This window comes from Geospiza fortis, unplaced genomic scaffold, assembly GCF_000277835.1.
Source record: "Geospiza fortis unplaced genomic scaffold, GeoFor_1.0 scaffold2, whole genome shotgun sequence".
Lineage (NCBI taxonomy): Eukaryota > Metazoa > Chordata > Aves > Passeriformes > Thraupidae > Geospiza > Geospiza fortis.
Window position 1 is genome coordinate 840,056 of NW_005054366.1, and position 21,786 is coordinate 861,841.

At 38.8% G+C, this 21,786-nt stretch overlaps 1 protein-coding gene across 1 annotated transcript in view; it reads left to right on the forward strand.

Annotated features, from left to right (window-relative positions):
• The first annotated feature begins 436 nt into the window (after window positions 1-436).
• ASB7 (ankyrin repeat and SOCS box containing 7) overlaps window positions 437-21,786 on the forward strand; it is a 29,622-nt gene continuing 8,272 nt past the window's right edge. The window contains exons 1-4 of the mRNA XM_005424227.2: window positions 437-493; window positions 5,920-6,018; window positions 9,154-9,414; window positions 16,542-17,147. Of these exons, the coding sequence (XP_005424284.1) occupies window positions 9,204-9,414; window positions 16,542-17,147 (817 nt within the window). The 5' untranslated portion in view covers window positions 437-493; window positions 5,920-6,018; window positions 9,154-9,203. The remainder of the gene's footprint in view (window positions 494-5,919; window positions 6,019-9,153; window positions 9,415-16,541; window positions 17,148-21,786) is intronic.

Consider the following 21,786-nt stretch of genomic DNA (forward strand, 5'->3'; position numbering starts at 1 on the left):
TTTTTGTGTGTGTGTGTGTGTGTGTGTGTGCGCGCCGCTGACGGCTCCTGGAGCGTGAACTCCTGCGAGGGAGAGGTTTGGTTTCCCAGCAGCTCAGCTTTCTGGGTTACTTCCTGTCCCATTCTTTAGCACTTATCTTTACTTCCATTCCCTGGAGGAGCTGCCTTGACAGGGCAGTGGTCCTGCCGTTATTATCCCTTCAACTCCTCAGTATCCTGGGAGAGTGTCCTCCTTTTCCAGGAGAGATCCCGATTTTGATGAATAACCCCTTTCCTTCCAAATTTGTGAAGGCTCTTCCTATTTTGCCCAGCTATTGCTTTTGTATTAACCAATTCTGTTCTTCATTTCTCTCTTTTATGTCATTGTGTGGCTCAGTTCTACTTTTATTTTTTTTTTAGGTTTAAGCTGCCTTAAAGGAGAATTAAAAATAGTGACTCCAAAGAACAAAATAACACAGAAGAGAGAAAACAGCACTCAAAAAACCCCCAGAAAGGTGATGATTCATTTAGACTCTCAGAGTCATCCTAGACACATGGTTTGGCTGGGATTGGGGCCTCTTGTGTTTTTATGGATTTGAATAGGTAGCATTAGATTTCTTTGTTCTTTTAAAACCTACTTTCTGTTGGCCTTTTTTAACGTTTGAAAGCTCTGAATCCCATTTAAAGTACAGTTCCTCTCGTAACACTTTATAATTTTCCAAAATTATTCTGCGAATGTTGTTTTGATTATGAATTGCTGCTTAATGGGGTTTTTGTGTCTTTATCTCAGGGGTGTCACTTAAAAATACTTTGTTCTAAGTCGTTAAAAGGATCTTTTCTTTAAGTCTTTCCATAAATTTATGGGTTCGTCACTGCTTCTGTTTCTGTTTCAATTCTAAAATCTTTATTGGGCTAGGTCATGGTAACTGCATTACATTGCTTTAGTCATACCTCACTCCTGTGTGGGTCACTTTATTGTGTGTGTGTTGTAACGGAGCTGCAAAAATTGAAATTAATTTAATTGGATGGTGTCTGCTTACAAGTACTTACTTTTTGGGCTGAGATCATATAAGAAGATGATGCTGTTGGGTGCTTAAGGGGAAAAAGTGAAAGGAGTCATGAAAACCAGTGCTGCTGGTAGGAGGGAGGTTCTGTTTCAGGGGGAGAGCTGTTCGTAGGGAGAATTGCGTGTTCTACGTGGTGAGATGAAGAACTGGATCCTAGGAGAGAGAGTGGGGGGTGAATGATGTCAGTCAGACTTTTTCTGCATCCTGCTGTCAGTGTGCTCCAAAGGATGGAGACTCTGCGCCTTCTTCTAACGCAGGGTCTGTCTTGAAACCATTTTAATCTGTTTCAAATGTAGGTGAGCTTGGTTCTTTGGCTAAGATGCCCTCCCTGGAGGTCCCTGTGGTCTGTGTCGTGTTTTCAGAGATGTCACTGACTGTACCAAAACGTTGTTCATTGTTGGCAATCAGTTGTTTTTGAGCATTAGCCTGCAGGAGAAACAGCAGTGTTTGTTGCCAGCAGCCTTGGTCAAGGCTGGATCATTTTTCCTATACAGATGTCTTTAGATTAAGACAAAAAGTGGTTGCTCTGTGTTAAACATTGAATAGAAAATCCCTCTGTAGCACAAGTGCAACAAATCCTGAGGCACGCTTTGGAAGTGCAGGGAAGAAATTTTCCATGTTATTTTGATAACTCAGGAGTAATGGCAGAACATGTGGACATGGCCGGTGTGATTCCAGGAGGGATTTTCCTGCTAATAGGTGAGGCAGATGTGCATCAGTACAAAGTTACCAGTGCAGTTATTGCACAGCTGTTTCATCTGAATTTAGTTTATTTTAACTCCCTTTTCCCAACCCAGCCGGTGCCTCTCACATCAGGGCTGTTGCTGCTCTGACAGAACACCTCGTGGTGCCAACAATTCATGGGATCTTTGGGATTTATTCACAACAGGAGACCTAAGTTTTCATTTGATTTGTGAAGTTCCTTCCTAGTGTGAAATGCCAGTGCAGCAAAGTTTGATTCAGATGCAGAGACTGGAATTGAGTTCATAGGAATCAGGGAATTAACTTCTGGCAGAAATTTGCACATGGCTGAAACAAGGCACAGAGATCACTGATATGCTGAAGTCCTGCTCTTGATCCCTGGAAGAAATGCAGCATGTTGCAAGTATAGCAGCCCTTAGAGAAAGCTTTAGTCTTCAGGCTATATGTTCATTTTGGGTTTGTTTTTCCTCATTGGGAATTCTCAACCCTTAAAGGAAATGTGCTGTCTGAGGGATGGTTTTGTTTTGTTCCAGCAATGCTTACAGAATGATATTATCACAGGGAAAATCTTGCTTTGTCCACTAAAGACATTCAACAAGTTTTCTCCACTTGGATTCTTTTAGCCTGTATTAAATAGAAATATATATAAGATGTATTTCTGGAGATTGTTGAATGACAAACTGTGTAAGCAGCACTCAGTTGGTTTATCAGCTGTGCTGTGAGAATTAGGGCTGAAGTGACTCCTTTAATGTGGTTTGAACTCACCATTGGTTCCTGCTTCTGTCATTCCTTGCAGTGTTGGTGTTTGGGTGCTCTAATGGTGGTAAATCACATGAAAATACATAGATCTTAGCAATTAACACTTGCTACAAATTAATTACTCATAAGGCTAAGCTTCCATCTGACTTTTGCTGTTTAAAACTTAAAGTGATAGCACTGCTGGAAGTTGGAGGAGAATTGGTATTTTTTGCTTGGTACATGAGGATCTCCAAGCATGCTGCAGAGCGCAAGCTCCCTGCAGTTTGTCAGTGCACATCTTGAGGGAGGAGGTTCTGGCTGTGTGAACCTGATGCAGCATTCTCTACTGGAAAAGGAGCTGGAAGGCCTTGCTTCAGCAGCAGCATGGAGGTCCTGCCTTCAGAAGGAATTGCAGGATTTTATTCTCAGGGCTCTGCTTGTGCTTCAGGTTGCCAGTTTATGGTGGGAGTGCTGAGGATGCTGAGTGATTGCTGTGCTTGCTGAAGGTGAAGTTTCCCTCAGGTTTGCAGACCTGAAGTTGCTTGAGCTGGGTGATGTCTCTGATTCTCCATCAGGCCCAAAGTCAGAGCTCACAACCTCTCAGTGAGATGGATAATTGTAGTAAAATGATACCTCTGTGCTTCAGTTTCACCCACCTGCAGAATGTAACAACACAACAGCTGCTTATTAGTGTGTAACAACACCACCTCTAGTTCTAGGAGCGCCTAAGTTGGTGGGGCACTTGTAAATTAACTTTTTTGGTTATTTTAAATTTTGTATGTCCGAGCTATGAGCTGGCCTTACAGGAGCTCTCACAAGAAATGTGTAACTTTTAATGACACCTTGTGAGGAGTGAGGGCTTCTTCCCTTTGAAGCAGCAGTTCCTCTGTGATGTTTTGGATTCATGCAGTGTTAACTCATTGCTTTCAGGCCCAGCAGCTCCCATGTGTTGCTTGGTGATTTTCATCCCAGCCACAGGGATACCTCGCTTGGTGTCTGGGCTGTGGCTTGGAACTTTCAACAGAAAATGTATTTGGAATTATAAGGCTCTGTGAAATTGTGATATTTCACATGTTACTTGCAGACTTCACGATTGTGATGTGAGAATGCAAATGACAACACAATTGTTTGCCCTACTCTTGTCTGAAGAGCTCCTGGAATAGGAGTGTGAGTGACAGCTGAAATGATGGTTGTGTTTAGTTTGTCAAAAATATAGTGACCATTTTTAAAATGCCATGTGAGTGAGAACACATTTAGCTTGTTCAAGTTTTGAAATGGGTAGGAGAAGTGAGTTGTGAGACTAATGAAGGCTGATGTGATTATCCTTATTCCACAGGGCTTTCCTTTTTTCTGTTGTTTATTTGATGTAAATGTCTCTGAATACTTCAACCACAGGCAACTCAGACCTACACTGATGAGGTCTATGCCAGATACTAAATGTCGTGTGTAATGGTACACTTCCCTTGTTGTACAGAGTTAGGCTGACATCAGTAACTTATGGTCCTTATTCTGCTCTTGGGTGTGTAATCTCAGAGTTTAGGGATCAGCTCTTTCTGTCAGGCTGTGTGAATGAGCAAAATACTAAATTTTGAGGTCTTGCTTTTTGTACCAACCTTTAATTTTCTTTAAAGTAAGTGTATACATATGTTGGAATTAATTTTCCTCATGATGTTTGCAGTGACTTTAAAGAAGTGACACATTGATATGGCAAAGTCTAAGATCTCTTTGACAACATGAGACATTATCAATAGATAATGAGGATGTTTGTCTTATTATTTTTATTTAGTGCTGCCTCTACTATAATTATTAGTGTTTTAATCAAACTTTGTTAAGTCATTGAGTGAGGGAGCTTTACTCTTACTAAATATGACTTATTTTTATTAAAGTTGCAGATCTTACTCTTGCCATATGCAGCTAATTTTCCTTTGGGGGGAAAAAGCTTGTTACTTTTTTAGTGGAGCAATCTGTTACCTTGTCTGTAGTCTGTGAAGTCAGTGCAATTCTAATTTGCATCAGCTAATAAAAAATGTGTGGGTTTTAAAGTGAAAATCATGCAAAAATTAAAAAAAAAAAGGTGAACGACTGATCATCTATGCAAAAAAACAAGGCTAGAAATGTGATCAAATTAGGTCATGGCAGTGCAGTTTTGTGCAGGGCTGTAAGCATATCTGAAGACCTTGTATGTTTTATCTTGGGAAGCAAAGCTCTTGGAAAATGTGCATAAGAGGGATAAAAAGGGCTTTTTTTCATCCTCCTCTTTGAGCTATCATTGCGAAAGGATGATTTTGTGTTGCATTAAGTGGCAGAAATTTCAACTTAATTTAAGAGAGCTGCACAGTTCAGGGAACTGCTCTGGTGCAACTCGTTTGCAGAAGAAACGAGTCACAGTTGGGTTTGTGTGATCAGCTGTACAATTAAGTATTTAATGGTTTTATTGTTTATTACATGATTGCAGTGCTCAGATGAGATAAGGGGGCCTTTCACTAAAAATTTGCAGCCAAGGGAAATGAAAGGTCAGATAAAGGTGTAGAAAGAATTAGTGAAATAACAGTGATGAGTACAGGAGGAATGGTCTGGGACTGATCCCATTAACTGCAGGTGAGAGGGGGGATAAGGAGGGGCTCCTCTGAAGGAGGAGTCTGCACAGGGGTTGTAACTGGATTTTGGTAAACCTTGATTCTAAAAGGCTGGTTTTTCTATATGAAGAAAAGGGTGAAGATTTTTGAGCTGGTGGTTTTCTTGTGTTGTGGAGGTGGCTTTACCTGTTTGTGAAACGCAGCGTGTGTCAGCTTGAACTGTCACATGAGGGACAGGAGACAGGCTGGTGGCTCTGCAAATCCACCTGAAGGACACAGCTCAATGGTCTGTGGGCTCAGGTTTTATTCTTTACTTAGGGAAGCGGAGATGGGATGGAGATTAAAAAAAAAAACAACAAAACAAACCCCATACAAAAATAACAATAAAAAAACCCACAAACAAATAAAAAACCCGCAAAAGTAGTTTGGGGAGAACTAAATGGATCCTGTATGTTTTTCCTGGCATCTGACTCCCACGGGGAGGTGTTGAGCAGTGAGGCAGAAATACCTGCTGTAACCTTTGTATCCATTCTTGTTCCCTACAGGAGGGGCAGATAAATGTAATTATTAGAGAAGGGTGTAGACCATTTCTTCAAGGTATACTCCAGAGAGGAAGCACATCCCTCATTTCTCATGTCTTCCATAAAATATTCCCTGTAGCCTTTTCCTCATGTGGCAGAAGCAAACTCTGCCCACCCCAGCCTCTGGAGGACTCTGATAATGATAGGAAACACACTTTGGGTCTTTTCTGACATAGCTGCATGAAAATGTAGCTTTCTCACACACAAACAAAGTAAAAGTGAGTAACCCTCTGGCTTTTATTCTTTACAACTAACAAGAAATACCATTTTTTTTAAGGGGTAGCAGGTTGTTTGACACGCATGGGCACAGAAGATTATGAGCAGTGAAGACAATGAAGAGTGGGACATCCATCAAAAAGTAACAACCTCTTATAAGGTAATTCAGGACCACATTGAGTTTATCCTGTTGTACTTGCAAAATCAATTAAGTAACTGTTGCTGTCCTCCATTTTCATGGCTCTCTAAAATCATTATAACCAAGAATATATAGGTATATTTTTCCCCCCTGTGCTTCCTTTTGTTTTTTTACTTGCATGCAGAAAGCCAATATGTAACAACCCAAATGCATGCTGAGTTCTGAAAGAGATTGATTACAGTTGCAAAGCATTAAATATTAAATGCCAAAGGGCTACTTCCAGTAGTCTTCCCTCTCTTCTCCAAAGATTGATGTCTTAAATGGGGCTTTGCAAACAGGAGTTTTAAGTGATCTATGGAGCAGAAGTATAAATGTTTTCAAAGCTGGTGTGTACCTAAAACTATCCTGAAACCTTTAATGTTATGGTTAAGTATTCTTGTCATTTGAATTTCATTGCTTGCTATAGGGGTGAGATGGAAGAGTGGATATTTACAGAAACTGTGCAAGTGATAAAAGGAGCTGCCTGACTTTGTCTTCTGCTTTGTATGTTTTAGTACTTATGTACTTTAGTACCAGCTCATTTGAATAAGCTCTGCTAGTCACATGCAACATATGGAGCCAATGCCAATTTTTTATAATGCTGCATTACAAATATACCCACCAGCTGAGAAGTGTGAGAGAGAGAGCTCTGCTTTTCCTCAACCAACTGTCTTCACAGAGAGTTGCAGGGAGAAGGAATACTGCTGGCCCTTCAAATGAGAAATCCCATTTCATCTCTTTAGTCATCCCATCTCTTTCTGTAGCATTTTGAGCAACTGGCCTGACCTTAATCTTCAGGATCACTTGAGGGCTTGCAATATTGGTCCTTTACAAGAAAGGACTGTAAAAATGGCATCATAAACTTTGTTTACATTAAGTTTTGATCAGGTATTCTCAGTTTGAAAAAAAAGTTTTCGTGTCTTGCTTTTGTAGGTATTCAGAAACTAGGGCTAAAAGAGACATGGTCTGAATTACAATTTTTTAAGGGTTTTGCATGAGTCATCATCATCAGTTAGATTCTTTCAGTTTTCACCTGCAAATCCAAAGAAGATCTTGCTCTTGCAGCTGGAATTTCATTACCAGTGCTGTTAGTGGTGTGATGCAGAGTGAAGTCAAGCTCCCTGTCTTATAGGTGAGCATGTTCTGAAGTGCTAATTGGAGTTTAGAAAAGAGCTTAGCAAAAGCTTATTAGAGTCCGTAGAAATACTTCCATTGTCATCAGATTAACCAAGTTTGATTTTTGGAATATGCTGCAAAAGCTGACCTATTGAGTTGGCAGTTGCTGCTTTGTAAATCCCCTTTCCTCCCAGCCTCAGATAATGAAGTTCACACTGTAAAACAAAACAAATCCAGTTTCTAAGCCATGTATAACATATGGAGCTAAAAAGTCTTCTTTAATAACCCTATGCTGAAGTAGTGGTTGTTGCCATACATGGTAAGCTGAAGCATTTATAAATGTCAGAGACAGGCATTTGCTGTATGTAATTTCCATATTTGCAGGGTAAGTGGGGTCACTGGAGCACCTGTTAATTATAAGTTTATATCTCTCCAAAAAGCAGATAAATAACTTCCATACCATGGGCATGAGAAGGTTGTAGAAGAGCAAATACACACTGTGCCTTTGTCTGCAAAGTTGGCAGCGATTGATGCTTTTCCTTTTCACTTGTCTGTGGGCATACCTGCATCACAGGAAAACAAGTGTCCAGTGGGATATGGGGAGGTGATTGCAATTTCTTTTGAATGACCTGTGGATCATGAGGATCTGGAAGTCTTTTTGATACCTGAAAGAAGGTTTAGGTGATGTTGTGTGTTGACACCCTAATAAACAAAAAAAATCCTGTAAATTTTAAGTTTTGTTTGAAATTAATTTTCATTAGTAGAACTTTTCTTTGTACTTGAATGTTGATTAACTTTGCAGGAGTTTAAATACATTCCTGTTTTTAATCTTCTAGGTCTGTGTTGATATCCATCCACGTTTGAGTATTTTCTGAGGCTCCTGTTGCTCAGCATTACCTTTCTCATACCCTGCTTTTATTCTTTCTTCTGATATTCCTTTCTGTTTTAGGACTATGGGATATAATGCACAATGTATGTGAAAATGCAGTCACTTAACTTTGTGTACTGGGGAACAATCCCTAAATACCTGTTCATTTTCTTGCCCCCAAGTAGAACTGCAGGTGGTGCTTTTCAAGCAGGGCATGGAGTACACAGTATTTCTCTCTTACCCAAGGTGTGCTTCTTTCTAGGCTCTTTTACAGTGGCTATTTTAGATAACCTTTTGGCCCAGCTCTCATGTACTGTATCAAGGTAATTATAAATGGACTTATTCTGATATATGTTCTCATGGTGTTTGACAGGACTGTGGTAACTGCACTTAAATGTATTTTCAGCTCTCATATAATATTATCCTTGTATTTGATTTTTGGAACGTAGAAGTTCTTTGCAGCCTGTGTGTACTAATTAAGAAGTGCTCAAGCCAGAATACAAACAGTAGGCTCTAATTAAAAAAAAGGGTGAAAAAGGAAAAAAAGATAATTAAAGTTTTCAGTTTGAACATTAGTGTTACTAATACTCATATGCAGTAGGTCACAGGATTCTATTGGTAAGATATTTTCACTGAAGCTTACAAGGGGTGCATTTCTAGAAAAAGAAAGAGTATCATAGTTCAGTCACTGTAGCAATGCAGTGGTGTTCCCTGCAACTGTTTGTATCATCCCTTCCATAGTTTGGATAATCCATTTAACCAGTGTCTCTGGAGGTAGTGATATTAACCACAGTGTGATTTTGAAATGAATGGTGAGTTCTGGAGGTTTTTTTATTTTGCTCATTGCTCGGTTGCTTTAATTGTGAGCTGCTGTTTGATGCTGTCACTTCTGAAGAAAACATTTACTATTTATAATGTGCAAGTGTCCTTTTCTTTTGCAGTTCAGTGATGTCACCATGTACTATGATTTTGCTAATAAGAGTGAGATCATTTGGGGTTTATCCTCTGTGTAACATCACTTTTCCCAGCATACAGAGAGCAGTCTTAGGATTAACGGAACGCGATGCTTTCTTTCCTACATCCCCCATTTGTGATCCCAATCCTAATTTATTCCTGCTTCCCATTGACTGAAGGTGACTCGTGTGAGCTCATGAAGCTCCTGTAAAGGCCAGACTCAGCTAGGATGTTACACCACCACTGCAGGAGGAACCCTGAGCTGCAGGAAGAGTTGCAGATCCAGGCTGCCGTGGCCGCCGGCGATGTTCACACCGTGCGCAAGATGCTGGAGCAGGGATATTCCCCCAACGGCCGCGACGCCAACGGCTGGACCTTGCTTCACTTCTCTGCAGCGAGGGGCAAGGAGAGATGTGTCCGTGTCTTTCTGGAACATGGAGGTGAGTTCCCCGCGAGAAAAATCTTTATACTCATCTGTATTTGTTTTGCTTTAGGGTAAATTTGGTTTAGGGTAAATTTGGGAGTTCCCCACAGAGAAAAATCTTTATACTCATATATTTTTTTTTTTGTTTAGAGTAAATTTGGGAGAGACCCTTTAAAGGGTGTTTTTTTAGAAAAGTAGGTTTAATTGGTTTTTTTCTTAATTGGTTTGGGAAAAAAACTTTTTTGAGAAAATTGAAAAAATTGTTTATTAAATAATTCAATAATAAAACTTGTTGTTTTAAAAGAGATGAAAACTCTTTTTTCATCTCAGAAAAGTCTCTTTTTTGGGTTGTAGTTTGGCTTACTTAGTCTTTTATTAGTTTTTTTTTTGCATTGGAAATGTTGTGGCTCACGCCTGGCTTGGTGGGCTACAGCTGCGAGTTGTTGATGGTTTTTTGGGTGTTTAGTTTAGAGTAGGTTTAAATAGGTTTAAAGAAAAAGGAAAAAAAATCTATAGTTTAGGGAACTTTTTTGGTTTAGCTAGTTCAAACTAATTAAAATAAAGGAGAGTTCTGTTTTGCTGTCTGTCTATCTGCAGACAACAACAGTTTAGGAGTAGTAATGTGGAGGAGTGAGTGCAGTGTCTGCAAACATACTGTGTGCTTCTCTCCCCCTTCACTTTCTGGAACAAGTCTTAAAGGTGCAAAACCTATTATTCAGCATAAACAGAACAGACAATTGGGGATAAAAGCATCATGTAGCCAACCCAGGGGATAAAAGCATCATATAGCCAACCCAGGACATCATCTGACACCTTTCTGTCCCCGTTTGCACTGCAGGGCTTTCCAGCACTGGTTAGATATAAAATACTTCTGGTTATCTTTTGTAATTATTTTTTTTTATTCTTTTGTTCTTAATATCTGTTTATTTCTGATTCATACTCTGTGAATGACATCATAGCTTAGCTTTATATTTTAATAACTATTTCTCCCCAGCATTGCCTAGGAATTGTTCAAAGAATGAATAAGCATTATGAAAATAGGGCATTATAAGGACTCATTATAAAATGAAATGCACTCACTACAGGGTTCTCTTCTCTGTTAGGGGGTATTATTAGAGGAAGGCAGATCCCTGAATTTAAATCCTAGGGAAGCTTGTTTCAGAATTCTAAAGCAAGTTAACCAATTGCATTAAAGACTAAATTTAATATAGGCTTTAACAGAATCTGCTAAACTTTATGAAACAGTCCTCTTTGTGCACGGACTTCACTGTCAGCTAATCCAGATGAGTTTACAGCTCTCCTGCATCCAGCCACAATGAAACTTTATTTCAAGAGCTGACTGAATTTTGTTGATTTAAGTGGTATTCATGTGGGTGATGATTATTATGCCTCAGGTGGTACAGTCAGAAATTCTCATTGCTTTATTATCTTCCAAGGCCACCTGAAGCTTTAGAAAGGGATCATCCTAATCTTTTAAAGTGGTGCTGGAGAGGAAATCAGTAGATGTTCTTCATGTTCTGATCAGTGCTCTTGAAGAACAGCATCCTCTATTCTAGCGCTGTTCTTATCAAATCAATCATGAGGTGTTCAGTCCCAAGGAAGCTGAAATGATCTTTCTGATGCTTTGTGTATCTGAGCCATATGGACCCCTTGTGTCTGTCTCTGGGTTTGTCAGCTTATGGATCATCCTGGAAGTGGAGTGGCATTAACAGGCTGTGGTGATGGCACAATCAGTGATTTGTTCCTTAAGAGCAGTGGTGAGATACAGCCTGAGCAACTGGACTCTGTGGATGCACCTACTACAGATCATAACCACATAGAAAGGGCAAGCCCTCATGGCCTTCTTGGAAGGGGAAAAAATTAAATATATATTTATTTTTATATAATATATAACTTTAAATTCCACTTTTTAAAAGTAATATATGCAGATAATCTCAAGCCTTCAAACATTTACGGCTTTAAGTCACATACATTGCTTTTGACTTTTTATCTGTAAGTTTAAAGATGATAAAAAACCTCCAATCCCTTCTGTATTCCTATGTATTTTTATTTTATAGGTTTTCATAATACATAGCTGCTGATGCAGTGGTTTGTTTTTATTTTTGTTGTTACTCTTTTCCATACAAAGTAGCAGCTGAATGTGATGCCTCATGAAAACTGCCAGTAATGAAACACCTTTGTCCTGAGGCAGCTTGGAGTTGAATCACCAGGATGAGAAAGTTGAGTAACAAATAGTGTGAGGTTTAGTCATCCACAGCAGCTTCCCTGCAGCTGAGCCTCGCTCCCCAAAATTGGCACTGCCTGCTGCCTTGCCTCGTTTTCCCTCAAAACAGTGGCATAAAAATAATGAGTATTTATCACATAATAATGTCACAAATGAGTTATTAAGCAGCAAGTGAGTTGACTCTTACAAGCTGAGTTAATCATGCCACCCTCATTAGGCAGAGCTTTGTGTCTACCTTTGCTCACGTGGTCTCTCCTTTTCTCCCTCTGGAGTGAATTGTTTTGCTGCTGGTGTTTAATCCCTGGGGAACAAAAAAAAAGATACTGGGGTGAAAGAAAAAGTCCTTTTCTGTTGTGACTGTTATGGTAAAATAGAGAGTATTGAACTATATATTGGTAATAAATTGACAGTGAGAGGGAGCCTGTGGAGTTCTGGGGGAAAGAGGGAATTGAGATGGGAAGGAAGGGGTGGATGGTGGTGGTTGTGGCTGTCTGGAGGGGTGATGGAGTTTAGCAGAGCTGGGAATATTTTCATTGGGAAAATAGGAATGGGAAAAGCACAGTGGGCTGTTGCTGTGGGTAGAGTGCTGTGCCTCAGATCTGAGATGCTGCAAGGCTCCCAGCATAGCTTGCTAGTGGGATGGAGGGTGAGTTGGGCTAATAAAGGCTGAGAAGGAATCTGGTCACTGACCTGGAAATAAAAAGTAGATTCTTATGGGAGTCATGACCTGTCCGCCTCCTGCTTTTGCCTTTTCTCTTCCATCATTGCTCACCAGCAAAGAAAAGAGCCAGAGGACAGTGTTGTGCATGCAGATTGGCTGTTTGAGTGGAGGTGGTGGAACAGCAGGAAGCTTTTTATTATCTGCTGAGGAAAGAGACACAGATAGATGGGGAAAATGCAGAAAAAACAGTCCAGACTAAAGGATGAAGCAGAAATACCACCTAGATACAGAGGGGATAAGTCAGATAACAAATATTATTTAGCAACTGGTGAAATGCAGAAAGTTCATCATAACCATGGAGAAACTTAGTTTTCATAAGAAATAGTGAATTTTACTTTCTTAGTGTATTTGTCTCATTTTATTAAAGTGAATATTCTATGAAGCCATCTCTTCCCATCCATAAAAACGGTCCAGAGTCACAAAGCAACACCAAAACAGAGAGTGTAGTTTTTAGTAATCTAGTGAAACAAGCCTGTTTTCCCTTTAGTGTGCTTTGTAAATTTTTAATATGACATATAGAGACAGACAATCCAACACTGGACAAGAAATATGTTTTATTAATTTCCAGCCACTGCTATTAATGTTACAACAAGCTAAAATCTTGAAAGTGTCCAGTTAGCTGTCCCTTGGAGATACCTTCTCGATATTAACTGAGCACTTTCTGGTTATTCATATTAAAATGAAGAATTAATTCACTAAAGCTCCTAGAAATGAAATAGTAAGAGAAAGTAGCCAAGCAGCCCTATTTATTTATTTTTGTCTTGGCTTCAAGGTATCTAAATTTTAGTAAGGTCAAGCAGAATCTGAGAGGATCTAGAGAATGCCAAATGCTCACCCCCCCCTAAGCTCCCAAAGTGTTTCTGTCTCTGAACAGTAATGCTTTCCTGGACATCTTCTGTATCAATGTTATCTTAGGAAATTCAAAACAGAAGCTGCATGTAGCCATGCTTTTAAACCTTGTGGTCAGAATTAAGCCCTAGCTGAGGGAAATAAGCTTGAAATAGTAGAAGCCAGAAACATTGCTTAAGCATTGCTTTCTTGGCTTCCAAATTACTGTGATAGAGTGACCTAAGGAAGGTGTCAAGGAAAAAGGAAAACTGTCCCACTGAGCTGTAAATTGAAACTCTAAAATAGGAGTCTGATTTATCAATCTATATATCCTCTAGATTGCAGTATTAGAAAGAGTTTTATTAACAGTGGACTTTAAATAACTATTTAATATCTAGTTTATGTGCCCAACTTTCACATGAAATAAAATAATCTCAGTATCATTCAATGCTACAGCTTTTCTATCTGGAGTGAGCTTGATTGCAGTAATTGGTACCCTTGATAAGCTGTTCAAGGTTTCTGCTGTTATATTTTGCCTCATATTTGAGAACATTGGAAGTGACCAAATGCAGTTGTTAATGTTTCTGTAATCTGCTCTCCCCATATGAATGGGAAGCTTGGAATGAAAGAAATGTTTGACAGTCAGGATGAAGATGAGATGGAGAACTGCTGGCAGGTGCTGTCTTGATCCCTTTCTAGCTAAAACTGCCAGGTAGGTTTTACCCCTCTGCAGATTCTAAAAGGTTATCTGAGAGTCATTCCCAATGCATTTTTACCTTGCCTATGTTCCAGGGGAAGAGAGTTGCTTTACAACATAATACCAATACTGAAAATTTTAAAAAAATCAGAAAAAAGTCCCCCAGCAGCACAAGTTCTTTAGGCAGCATCAGCTTTGGGGTGTTACTTTTACTAAGACAGGGACTGGGTGGATGGAGTTGGTTTGCAACTTCATGCAGGTCCAGCCTCTGCTAAAAGCTCGTGTGAAATTCGGGAGTTTTCCAGGAGGTGGCAGCAGGACATTGATGGAATAGCAACAGACCTTTCGATCCTGTTAAAATTGTTTCTCTAATCCAGAGGCAGACTGTTGGCTCACTAGAAATCCATAATCTTAATGGGAATTACAGTATATTTTCACGAGGTTTTTCTAAAGGGTTTGTTATGGAAAGGTTGGTGGTTTGTGTTGCTTGGTTGCCCAGCTCTGAGGCTTTTTTTCCTATCCTTCTTAAGAAACTTCTCTTACATGACTTAGTAATTTTTGGGTTTACTTTAGTGGTCAAAAGCAATGGCATTTTGGGAGTAAGGAAGGTGTGGAAAGGTACTTAGAACTATAGGTAAAAGGCATCCTTGTGTTGCAAGGAAATTGTTTGATTTGGATTACACCAACCAGTATAAAAGTGCATATAGGTGCACATACAAAAGTTGGGCCATATCTGCTTGAATTTGGAAATGGCACTGATTAAACAGGCTTTGGCAATGACCTGCACCATTTGGGGGTTGAAATGATACCTTGCATGCCTTATGCAGTGTGGGACAGAGAAGGTACAACTGAAACATTATTTCTTTTAAAAATGGTTTTTGGTGGAAGACAGCTCTGCGTGCTGCTGTCTCCTTTCCATCATGTCTCTCTTTGTCCCCAGTTCTGCCCCTCAGATTGTACCATCCCTCTGCTTATTCTCATGCCTGTTACTTACCCACTTTATTTATCAGCACTCAGAAGTCAATGTAGAATAGTCTGAGCTATTGTGAATAAAGAGACCCTGGGGGCAGCATCACTTTGAAATATTATCTTTGTGTGGGTTGTGCTGATTCTTTGCTGCATTTTGGATGTGATCACAGTACAGGTTAAGAACGCCCATTCAGTCACTGGCTGCATTTTTCTGCTGAGCTATGGGTGCTGCATTCATTCCTTTAGCTCAGGTTAGTGTGACTTTTCAGAGCACTGAAACTTCTGCTTTTCATGGGAGATTAGGAAAGCTGTCACTAGCAAGGAACTAAACTTTCCTTAATATACCCCTTATTTGTGTGTTTATTCCTGTTCTGTGCACTAGAGGCAGTTCTCATATCTTATTTCTCTGTGTAGCCAGGCTGCATTCATTTTTATGTTGGGTTTTTTTGTTAGTTTTCCTCTCCATCTTCTCTTTCCATTTAGAAATATACTTAAAGTTGCTGGATCATCTTTGCAGCTGTATTCTCTACTCCTTCCTTCCAGTCTTTTCATTTTGGTATAATGTCTGTCTTGGTGTTATCTGGATATGATCACAGTGGGTTGGGAAGCTTATTCCTGTTTTTTGTTTGCACCTTTGTGTGTTCAGGTGTGTTCAGTCTAGGGTAGCCTGCAATTAATATTGTGCTTTGAACTTAGAGCAGGTCTTCTGGTGCAGATGGTATCTAACTGAGGTTGGGAAAGTGTTCAGACTTCCACACTGTAGTTTGTACCTTTTAGTGTCCAACAGCAGCACCCATGGATGGTGGAAGGAGAAACCTCACAGCCTGGCTTATTCTCTAGCTGAGAAAGGGCACCTTGCCTTGGGTAATTAATTAGTCACTTGTATAACAAGTTTGGGTGTCCTGAGGAAATTGGGTAAATTGATTGGATTATTTTAATTTTTAAATTACTAAATGAGTCTGAGTGTTTGTACTGTGTGAAGGGGAAATAAATCTGTAATTACCTGTACTCTGCACTAACAGTTTATCTGACTCCTTTCAGAAGTGGGTTTTTACATTCTTGGATTCTTCTGAAACTATAAATTCAGAACAGGTTCTAAACAGTTTCATCATCTATAAAAAGAGACTTTATCAAGATAATCTAAAATAACATATATCCTACATGCTTTGGAAATCCTGCAGACCACAGAGAAACATTTTACCTAATACAGCATTACACCCTAAAAACAATACAGTGCTGCCAGACCACAAAACATCCGCAATTTGGGACAGCAGATGTTTCTACACATGCTTCTTTTTAAGACCAAGAAGCAACACAAGGGAAAATAAAAAGTTGAACATTGAGAAAGAAATGCAATATTGTAGAGCTGGGGGAAAACTGGATGGACAGAAAGATTTGAGTAATTAATAATTAATTCCTAAGAGTGCTAGGAAGATGTGGAAAAGTATTTGTCAAATGGAAACATATGTATGAGAAAAAATTGTATTTAAGAACGAGTTGCAAAAAAAATTTTTTTCTAACTTTGTCTTAAAAATAGCATGTTCATGAAAGCAAGAATTAGTTTGAAGTACAAAAAATCCTGTCATACTATGCCTGGAAAGACTAGCAATTACCGTTTGAATTTATTTTATTTAATTTTTTTTTTTCCAGCACCGGATTACCGTAACACCTTCTAATTATTTTTAAATTTTGTTTTAACTTCAGCTGATCCCACAGTTAAGGACTTAATTGGAGGCTTCACTGCCCTGCATTACGCAGCCATGCACGGCCGGGCGAGGATCGCGCGCCTGATGCTGGAATCCGACTACAGGAGTGACATTATTAACGCCAAGAGCAACGACGGCTGGACTCCCCTGCACGTCGCTGCTCACTACGGCAGGGACTCCTTTGTCAGGCTCCTCCTGGAGTTCAAGGCTGAGGTTGATCCGCTCAGTGATAAAGGTACTACACCACTCCAGCTGGCCATTATCCGGGAGAGGTCAAGCTGTGTGAAAATCCTCCTGGACCACAATGCCAACATCGACATTCAGAACGGTTTCCTGTTGCGATACGCTGTGATCAAAAGCAATCACTCGTACTGCCGAATGTTCCTCCAGAGAGGGGCCGATACAAACTTGGGGCGCTTGGAAGATGGACAGACACCCTTGCACTTGTCTGCTCTTAGAGATGATGTGCTTTGTGCACAAATGTTGTATAATTACGGAGCAGACACTAACACAAGGAACTATGAAGGACAGACCCCACTGGCTGTTTCAATAAGTATTTCTGGAAGTAGCCGACCCTGTCTGGATTTCTTACAAGAAGTGACAAGTATGTATGTAAGAGAAGTTAATCACAGGACACAATGTCCTCTAAAAGCCTTCTTTGAATTTAGCCCCAGAAAAAAAAAAAGCTTCCTCTCTGCCCCTTTATGCTATTTAAATGCACTAGAAAATTTCTGGGAAGGTGAAGGGATTGTGATACTGGGAAACTCTTACTTGTCAAAGGAGCTAATGCTAAGTGTACTTCATTTAAATTAGTTTTGTTTAAATATCTATGGGAAGCATTCATTTTAAAAGAGTGAACTGTAAAATCTCATTTTACTTCTGGCCTTAGCACGTAAGATTTTTGAGTTTGGTTTCGTTGTTTGTTTAGGGGTTTTTTAGTGTTTTTTGTTTTGCTTTTTTATTGCCATGCAAATCGTCGGCAGTTGATGGCTTTTTCATCTGCACCACAACTAGGGCAGAAGAGAGCTTTGGCTGCTTTGTGTTCTTCCACATTCCCTCCTTCCCTCCCTTAAACCAGGCAAAAAAATGCCACAGTTCAGTCCTGCAACTTGAAGGGATTTCATGTGCTGTGTAGCTTTCATTTGATTTTGTTGATGTCTTTGAAATACAAGAGATTTTAATTTGTCGTGACTTCTGATATTTAGAAAAAGTATTGGGCTCTGAATTTCTGGATCACTTTTGGTTCCCAGTTTTTGGTGCACTAGATCTACTAAAAGTTTTCCTCTCTCAACATGCAATGCTGTACTAATGTTTCATAATCATAGTATTTCCTAAAGCACATAGGAATTGCCGATAAGCATTTGGCAGAGTTAGCCAATTCAAATATGTTAAGATGGCCTGGTAAATTATCATCCATCTCAAATGATCTCTGCACTACAGAGGATGGGGTGTTTCATATATCCTTTTTTTTTTGTCCCCTACAGCTCCTTTTATTTTTTGAATGTGGCAATTTTTAATGAAAATTAGATAACCTATATATTCTGTAAAGAAACTGAAAGTCAGTGTGGGCTGGAAGTGAATCAGCTGAGATCTGTTGTCAGTAGCTGACACAAATAAGCATTTGGAATTTCCTTTCTTTTTCTATAATGATTTGTGGTGTTGTTTTTGTTCATATCTGAAATTGAAAGAGAATTTCTGGAAAGGTGGAAGTTGGTAATAAGATATACAAGCAATTAAGCAATTTTGGTTTAATTTGCCTGCCCCTTCTCATTCAAACACATTTCTTTCTGGTTTCCTTTTTGGAAGCCTCTCACTATATAGTTGCAGTGTCAGGGATTTTAGGGATTTTAGATGATATAATATCCAGACTTGCAGTGTTTCAGTCTTAGGATGTATCAGTAAGCATGAAAGCTTAGACTGCTCCCGTTTCCTCAGTGTCTAAAGACCAAAGGAAATAGGTACTGTTACTTTCAGCTTGCAAATTCCATATCTTAAGGGTTTAATGATAAGTGAGAAGTAAATTCTACTACAAAAAAAAAAGTAGCTTTAATTTGTGGCCAGTGTAGCAGTGTTGGAACTGTCCCAGTTCTGTGCTGTTGGAGGGAGAACTGGGAAAGCAGTGCTGACAAAAACAGCTCTCTGCTTCTGAGCAAAATAATTATCAATATATGTTTACAAACCACTGTAAACAAACTCTGCTGCCCTTTTTGTAAATATCCAAACACTGTCTTCCCTGCTTTTCATGAATAATTACTTTAATAAGATGCTGTATAAGAGATGAGATGGATAAAGAGCAAGCTGGCATTTTGATAGTGGAGTTCCCAGTTAAGTCTGACTGTACAGGGAATTGTTGAGATCTCATGCTGTAGTACTTTGGGGAAGAATCTTGTTTATGAGTGTACTGCAATATGTATTTTCTAGGAAAAAAAATTTACAAAATTTTTTGACAATTCTTCTGTTGGAATTCTTCCTGAAACTCTTCTGAGGTTGGCAACAGTGCCTTGTTCGTGGGACTTAACGGGAATTTCAGTTTATTTGAATCTTACAGTAAGTGATTTATACAGAAATCCATAGCTCTAAGTTTTATATCTGCATCTGAAGAGTATATTTGATATTAAAACTGGAAATAGTTTCTATTTTTACAGTAGATCAACATTTTTAAGGCTAAAGATTAATAGATATTAAATATCAAAGTTATCAAACCGATTGTGTCTTCAAGTGAAAGCAGTTGCATGCTGCATATAAATGGGATACTATTTAGTAGTCTACATATAAGCTGTGAGTAGCTATTTTTTTATACTTGGAAAACATATTTGTACAGTTTCAGTTTCTCAGAAAACATCATTTGTGAATTTCTTTTTGTTTTGGTAGGTATTGTAATCGGTAATAATGGCAGCCTTTAGCCCAGGTCCCCGGTTGGGAATAACAGGCAAGAAACCAAGCTCTCAGAAATACTCAGTATTGGCCCTGAGAGTCTGCACGAAGATATTGGATTTTGGGGTTTGACCCTGAAGGTCTGATATTCTTCCTGGTTACAGGTAGAGATTCCTTTGCTCCTAGAATAATTCCAAGAGGAAGTTATTCTATAGTTGTGTTTCAGTATTTAAGCACAAAGCTGGAAGTTAGGAACAGCAGAGTTTTTGACCATGAGTCTGCTGTTGACTTGGTGTTCAGACTTGTGTGTTTTTCTTTTTCCACTCTCTCTTTTTTACAATACAAAAATAAGCAAAGTCTCGCTGAGAAAAAAAAATTGAGGATGAAAACTGCTCAACGATTTTATTAATCACCTTCCTTCTCCTTATCTGTATTACACTTTCCTATTTCAAAAAACATTTATTGCAGCCACCATAGTACCTAAGATCATTTGATAACGAGTTGGTTTGGAGCAGTGTAAATGTTTCCATTTTCAGATGGTCTGAACCTGCCTCTTCAGGAGTGTTAATGTGATAAGCTTGGAATGCACTAATGCAAATTAAAGTAGAGAATCATGTATATGATATATAGAAAGACAGAGATACATAGAGACTATTATTGGTGATGTATATATTTATAAAATTAGTGTGCAATCACAGCCCTGGATGAAATTATTTATTTTGAAGTTGAATGGAATTTGAGAATAATAAAACTTATAAAACGAATGTGGGAGGTAGAAAAAAATGCAAGTGTTAGAAAAATATGGAAGGGCTTAAATAAACATCAAGATATTAGACATTTCAATTAGGATCTTTAAATAAGGGAAATTTACAAAAGCCTGGAAACTTCCCCCTCTCCATAGCCCCCCTTTAATTGAATTTGTGTTCAGCTCAGGAGCAGGAGAGGCTGTGAGGAGCTGCTGGTCTGTGTTGAGGCAGAGCTCAGGAAATGGTCTGGCCAGAGCAGTGTGATGTGGCTGGTGTGGAAACAGGTACCAAAGAACCCAGTTCAGTTCTGGAACAGCATCTGAAGGTCACCCAGTGAATTTAACTGCAAATGTTTCAGCTGCTTTCCTTTTCTAATTTTTCAAAGGGCAGTTCTTTGACTAGAGAGTGTAATTTTGTGTTTAAATTTATATAGCACTGTAAATATACAGAATAACTGAGACAGAAGTTCTGTTAAGGAAATCCTTAATCCTATGCATCCTTTGTCTCTATCCCTTGGCTAAATCAAGATAACTTTTCACTAGAATTTTATTTTTTAACTGGAAGAAGATTTTTAAAAGTTTCTCTCTGCATAGTTTTAACTTTTATAAATACAGGAGTGTCATAGTGAATTAAGTAGATTTCTACATATTTTATTTCATGGATAAGTGCACAGGAAATGGTATTTTCATGTTTGTAATAACATAGCAGATCTTTACTGGAATCTCAGGCTTTACTTGTTTCCTTGGGTGCTGCTGGAAATCTTGCAGTGTTGATTGAGGTCTGCTTTGTCATCCAGTTACACAGGAAACTGGGATAAGGGGATTATTTTATAATTTTCTATTCTACAGTTGACTGTATTAAGTAGTTGAATCATATTGTGTAGGCATATAAGTTGTTTACTTTGAAGGAATTTTTTAAGAGGCCTACATAAAAAAAATTAAAGAATCTTTATATTCTTCTATGCACTTCAAGTACAGCCATGCTCTATTCCCATTTGTACACCTATGCTCTACTCTGCAAAAATAATTTTAAAATAGCATCACAATGCATCTTAAGCCTGTCTTGATGTTCAGAGCACTTTACTTACTGTCTCCTAAAAATAGATAAACATTATGGTGTTGAAATTCTTAGCTGCATTTCCATAGCAATTTCAGTGGGACTGAATTTACAGAGATGTCACACTTTTTTTTTTAAATACCTTTGCAAGCATATTCAAATCTTAATTTCATTGCCAAATACACCTGTTAAGTATAACATTGAGCCTTACTGATATTCTGCTTTCTCATATAGAGATTTTCAGTCCAAAATAGTACAGACTTTCTGTGCCAGATAGACTGAAATTTAATAGACATCTAAAACTCATTGTGGGGAATTATTTTTCAGAGACCAATGAAAACATATGTCAGGCTCAGACATTCTAGCAGAGACATACTGAACACAAAATTAAATTAGAACTTTTAAAATAGCTTGTATGATATCCAGTTAAAAAGCTTTCCATGTCCTGTCGAGCTGGGGGAATTTGTTCACGCTCTCAATGCACATTCTGTAATTCTACACTAATCCCTGCCTGTCTGATATGAATATTTTAGACCTATAGATTTTTGATATTAGCTTTTTCTGATG